General features: G+C 49.8%; 1 protein-coding gene across 1 annotated transcript in view; it reads left to right on the top strand.

The window, feature by feature from the left end:
- Positions 1-287: 287 nt before the first annotated feature.
- Positions 288-6189, top strand: part of SEMA6B (semaphorin 6B) — a 57190-nt gene continuing 51288 nt past the window's right edge. Inside the window, exons 1-2 of the mRNA XM_056844320.1 lie at positions 288-402; positions 1159-1285. Of these exons, the coding sequence (XP_056700298.1) occupies positions 288-402; positions 1159-1285 (242 nt within the window). The remainder of the gene's footprint in view (positions 403-1158; positions 1286-6189) is intronic.

The raw sequence follows: 6189 nt of genomic DNA, 5'->3' as shown, positions 1-6189 counted from the left end.
GCCTTATGTTTGGCACTCCTGCTCTAGAGTCTCCTCCATCACTCTCTCGGTTTCCATGCGGATTTCCTAGGCATAACTCTGTGCACTCTCTATGGAGGAATGGTGGTGGAAAATGCTGTCAAGTCACAGCTGACTTGTGGCGACCCCGTAGGGTTTTCAAGGCCAGAGACCTTCAGAGGTGGCTTGCCATCAAATGCCAGGCACTAAAAAAAAACTTCTCCCAGGGGAAACTGGATCTTAATTCTCTTCTCTTGACTTCACCCCCATAGGTGTGACTGGTCCTCTCCATGGAGACCATGACCCCGCCATATATTCCACTTGTCCTGCTCTTGCTGCTGGAGGGGACGACCCGGGCCTTGTTCCCCGAAGAGCCCGGCCCCATCAGTGTAGCCCTTGAAGACTGTAAGTACTTTGGGACTGGGGGGACATGGGTTGGGAATTTCCAATGAAAGCTTCAGTTTGGGAAAAGCAGCTGCGTTGTTCTTTTTTTCACCCCAAGATTACGATTGTTACAGTAGAGGGCATGGGGGAAGGAGCCATGGGTTAGTGTTAGGGCATCTGCTTTGCATGGAGAAGGTCCCAGGTTCAATCCCCGGCATCTCCAGTTGAAAAGATCAGATAGGAGGTGGTGTGAAAGACCTCCGCCTGAGACCCTGGAGAGCAGCTATCAGTCCGAGTAGACAGTACTGACCTTGATGGTCTGATGCAGTATAAGACAGCTTCATATGTTCATGTGTCCTTCTTCATCCTCACTTTACTGACGTCACTGGCACTCCACGCTGCCCGCTAATACTGGTAGGAGTTCATTCCTTCCATTGTGAATCTGCTACACTGTCATCCTATTTTTCCTTTAAGGCAGCTTCGTATGTTCATGTGTCCTTCTTCATCCTCACTTTACTGATGTCACTGGCACCTCCATGTTGCCCCCAATAGTTTTATGTAGTTCCCCCATTGTGTTGACACCAAAGCCTGTAAGATAGGCTGTGTTGACACCAAAGCAGTCCAGTAGCTTCTTGGCTGAGCGAAGATTTGAACGGGATCTCTCAGCTAATGTTCTGCCTGATCACATACTCTAGCCAGACAGACTCCATGATACAACCGTGGTTCAATTTAAGCAGCGCCCAGAAATACCTGCCATCTTTCCTTATCTTCCCACAGCTGTGAAGCAATATTCAGTCTTTGTGGGCAACGGGATGGGCCGGTACTCCAGCCAAGATGGCGGGGCAGAGCGGCTCAACATTCAGCGGATGGTGACGATCAACAGGACGCTGTACATCGGGGACAGGTAACATGAGATGTGCTCCATTTTTCTCGTTGCCCTGGTTCATCGCTGGCAGAAGAATATGTATTTGTTTGTTTGTTTGTTTTATTTTTGGACTTCTATCCTGCTCTCTATCCCAGCCGAAGCCGGACTCAGGGCGACTAGCATAAATGAAATATCACAAACCGCGTAAAATCATTCAAATTCAATACAATACTAATTTAAAAATCCAGCAATATGTCACTTCTCTGAAATTGCATGCAAAAAGGAAAACGCATGGGAATAGAATCACTTATTTAATACAAACATTAATATTTTAATGATCATCCTACACTGGATTAAACCAGTGCTCCATCTAGTCCAACTTCCCGTTTTCTATAGCATGCTTCCGAGAAGCTTCTCCAAGATGGAGATAACTACCACTGTTGCTTGTACTCAGGGGGGTATACTGCCTTTGATTGTGGAGGCTCCACCTGTACTGCATTGCGTTTGCAGTGCTGAAGCCTCACACAGTGCGGCTTGACTGAGGTGGGGTGGTTACAGCATGTTTGCGAACATTCTGACCATTCAGGAGATGAACCCATCAGAATGGTTGCAGGCCAGCTTATTTGAGGAAAGGAAAAGTTGGGAGGTAGCAGCACAGAGGGGGTAATCAGTACCTTCTGTTTTTCTTGTTTCCTTCCCCTCCCTTCAGCCTCTGTGATTTGTTTTGTTCGTGACCCTCAGATAGGATTTTCAGAGCAAACGGCAGACAGCGGGAAGGGGAAAAGGAGATCCACATCACCAACTCCTTCAATGAGCTTCTCTGCAGGAGCTGACCCGTTGGGTCAATAAATGGAGTGTTGTACAAAACTTGTACAAATAAACACCGGTTCCATTACCAGTTGCTGTGCTGACTCCAGATAATACACAAACAGGACAGAAGTGTCTGAACAGGCCGACAGAATTTTGACTTTCGCCTAAATCCCAAAGCTTGTACGCTCAAACTCCACGTTCAGTTAGGGTAGTGTTTGGTGTTTCCGTGTAAAGAAGAATACCACCCGATACCAGCATGGTGTAGTGGTTAAGAGCGGTGGTTTGGAGCGGTGGACTCTGATCTGGAGAACCGGGTTTGATTCCCCACTCCTCCACATGAGCGGCGGAGGTTAATGTGGTGAACTGGGTTGGTTTCCCCACTCCTCTACATGAAGCCAACTGGGTGACCTTGGGCAAGTTACAGCTCTGTTAGAGCTCTCTCAGCCCCACCTACCTCACAAGGTGTCTGTTGTGGGGAGGGGAAGGGATAGTGATTGTAAACCGGTTTGAGTCTCCCTTAAGTGGTAGAGAAAGTCGGCATATAAAAACCAACTCTTCTTCCTTGTGGTCTCTTCCAACCTTGTGTGATTTGGGATGGGGAGGTAGTTGTGAATTCTTCATTGTGCAGGGGGTTGGACTAGATGGCCCTGGTGGTCCCTTCCAGCTCTATGATTCTTCTTCTTCTTCTTCACGTCTACTGGTCACAAAGCAGTGGACTCTTCCGAGAAAAAGATGTCGACAAGCCTACCGTGGGTGGTGTAGCACTCAAGCTTTCAAATGCGTCCGAATTCTTCATTGCAGAGCAAGCTGTGAAACTCTTTGGAGGTTTTTAAGCAGAGGCTAGAGAGCCAACTCTCAGCAATGCTGATTTTGTGAACTTAGGCAGACCATAAGAGGGAGGGCAGGAAGGGTTGCATCAGTGCTTGGCTCTCGTGAGCCTTTTTCACATGCCCAGGGAAATGCCAATCACACCTTAAAAAAAAATTGTATCCCGTTTCCACCCCACCCACCCCAATAGGACACAAAGCAGCTTTTCACATTGATCCCTCCGTCACTTAATTATCACAACAACAACCTTGTGAGGGTAGTTTAGGCTAAGAGACTGTGATGAGCCCAAGGTCACCTGGCAGGCTTCCATGGTCAAGCGGGGGACTCGAACCCAGGTCCTAGTCCGAGGCTCTAACCACTACACCGCACCAGCCCTGTAGCGGGTTTCCCTTTTTGGGAAAGTGAGGTCCTCTTGACACAAGATGACCTGTGGCAGGGATGCCCTGATGTGACCTGTAGTCACACTTGTGATGGGGGACTCACCTTAAAAAGACTTGGGAGTTAGGGTTGCCCGCCCCCCCCCCTGGCCACCGGCAGGGGATGAAGAGGTAGGTTGGGAAACTCCGGGAGATTTGGGGATGGAGCCTGGGGAGGACAGGCACCTCAGTGGAGTACAGTGCTATAGAGCAAAGCTTCTTAAACTGTGGGTCGCGGCCCCGTATGGTGGTTGTGTAACTGAATGTGGGGGTTGCGAAAAATTTGGCAAAGGTAAAAGGTTTCTTTATGATTTATTATCAGTAAATGTTTGATTTGTATACCTATTTTACATAACTATGCCCCGTGGCGCAGAGTGGTAAGCTGCAGTACTGCAGTCAAAAGCTCTGCTCATGACCTGAGTTTGATCTCGACGGAAGTCGGTTTCAGGTAGCCAGCTCAAGGTTGACTCAGCCTTCCATCCTTCTGAGGTCGGTGAAATGAGTACCCAGCTTGCTGGAGGTAAAGGGAAGATGACTGGGGAAGGCACTGGCAAACCACCCCGTAAACAAAGTCTGCCTAGTAAATGTCGGGATGTGATGTCACCCCATGGGTCAGGAATGACCCGGTGCTTGCACAGGGGACTACCTTTACCTATACCCGGGGTAGCATAAAAACTTCTCGGGCGAAAAGGGGTCACAAGTGGGAAAAGTTTAAGAAGCCCTGCTGTAGAGTACACCCTCCGAAGCAGTCATTTCCTCCAGGGGGACTGAACTCTGTAATCTGGAGATGAGTTGTAATTCTGGGGTACCCTCGACTATAGACACCAGGAGGCTGGCATCCCTACTGAGAGGCCTAATCCTGTTCTAGAGCGTGGGCAGCAGTACAAACAGGCCACCCACGGTGCTTTTCACTCAAGACAGACGGCATATGAGAGAAGGAGGAAGCCCCTCCTCCTGCCGCACCATGCTCCAGAATAGAATCGGGCCCCACGGGGCTTTTTAAGGTGAGGCCGTCCATCCCATGTGACTGCACGTCAGATTGCCGTCCCTAACCGATTCATGTTGTGTATCTCGTAACAAGGACCTAGGGTTTATGGCTTATGGAGGGAAGCAGGGGTCTTTGGTCTTATAGGCACAAGCGCGCATTCATTTTGCAAGCATCCTATTGAGCCCTCATTAACGCATACTGAGTGTTTTCGGGTGTTTGAGAGGGGTGTTCTCAAAATTACATGTGTTTTTGGATTGAGTGCAGGAAGTGTTTGCCCATCACTAATAATATAGTTTTAATTTCTAAGAGGACATATGAACATATATGAACACATGAAGCTGCCTTATACTGAATCAGACACTTGGGTCCATCAGAGTCAGTACTGTCTACTCTGACTGGCAGCGGCTCTCTGGGGTCTCAGGCTGAGGTCTTTCCCATCACCTACTTGCCTAGTCCCTTTAACTGGAGATGCCAGGGATTGAACCTGGGACCTTCTGCACGCCAAACAGAGGCTCTACCACTGAGCCACAGTCCCTCCCCTAAATGGCCCTCTGTCAGCAATGCTGATTCTGTGACCTTAGGCAGATGATGAGAGGGAGGGCATCTTGGCCATCTTCTGGTCACTAGGGGTGTGGAGGGGGGAGGTAGTTGTGAATTTCCTGCGTTGTGCAGGGGGTTGGACTTGATGGCCCTGGTGGTCCCTTCCAACTCTATGATTCTATGATTCTATGAATACTAGTCACATGAACACATGAAGCTGCCTTATACTGAATCAGTCCCATCAAAATCAGTATTGCTACTCAGACCAGCAGCGGCTCTCCAGGGTCTCAGGCTGAGGTCTTTCACCACCTACCTGCCTGGTCCCTTTAACTAGAGAGGCCGGGAATTGAACCTGGGACCTTCTGCGTGCCAAGCAGATGCTCCACCACCGAGCCACAGCCCCTCCAGGACCAGCCAGAGACCTTCTTTCCTCCCTGACACTGGTATTCAGAAATACTGCCTTTGAACATGGAGGTTTTATCATGACAGTATAGTTATCGATGGCCCTCTTTCCTACAGGTACGTTTCCCCGCGGTCACCCCCCGCCAACTGCTTCGGGGCTTCGTTTTGATTATGCGTGCCTTTTCCGCCCGTCAGAGGTCGCCACGCTCTCCCCGCACGTATTGCCCGCGTTTTCCAGATTCTGGCTAAAACAGCATCTGGAAAACATCTGGAAACGTCCCTGCGTAAAAGGCCATGGTTGCATCCAGTGGCTAAGAGTTCCATAAGCCACTTGGACCCTTTGAAAACCAGAAATCATGAGCTTCCTAATTCCCGGGATTTTTGTGGCCTCACCCAGGGAGGTAAACGTGTTCAGAAGGATTCTGTCCCCTTTTTACCAATCCCCCCCCCCCTCCATCTAGCTGTTACCGCTTCCAAAGGCGAAGGCATTCTCGTATCTTTAGGAGGAGTATTTCGTCTGTAATAGAAGAGTAAAGGGATATGGGGGTGGGGGAGGGACGTGTGACTACAAAGGGGGCTCAGTACGGCCCGAATCCCTGGCAAGCGGACTGCGGCACGGCTGAGCTCCTGGCCTGCTGCGTCGCCATGGCAACCGGAGATCTGCAGAAAGAGCTAAAAAGGAAAGTGAGATAAATTAGTGATGGGGGGGCAGGTTGCGGGGGGGATGCCACTGAGACCACCCACCCACCCCCAGTGATAAATATGAGCATACTCTAGGTAGGCCTTCTTGCTTAACGCCTGGAAGGATCGCATTGTTCTCTTCTCGGATACTTCGCGGCCCGTCCTGGATGAGGACTAGCGCCTTGCTACGTCGTACAAGGGTAGGGTTGCCAACCTCCAGGTAATAGCCGAAGATCTCCTGCTATTACAACTGATCTCCAGGCGATAGAGATTAGTTC

Source organism: Euleptes europaea, chromosome 2 (genome assembly GCF_029931775.1).
Source record: "Euleptes europaea isolate rEulEur1 chromosome 2, rEulEur1.hap1, whole genome shotgun sequence".
NCBI lineage: Eukaryota > Metazoa > Chordata > Lepidosauria > Squamata > Sphaerodactylidae > Euleptes > Euleptes europaea.
Note: the sequence above shows the minus strand (reverse complement) of the source record. Positions and strands in the feature narration are given on the sequence as shown.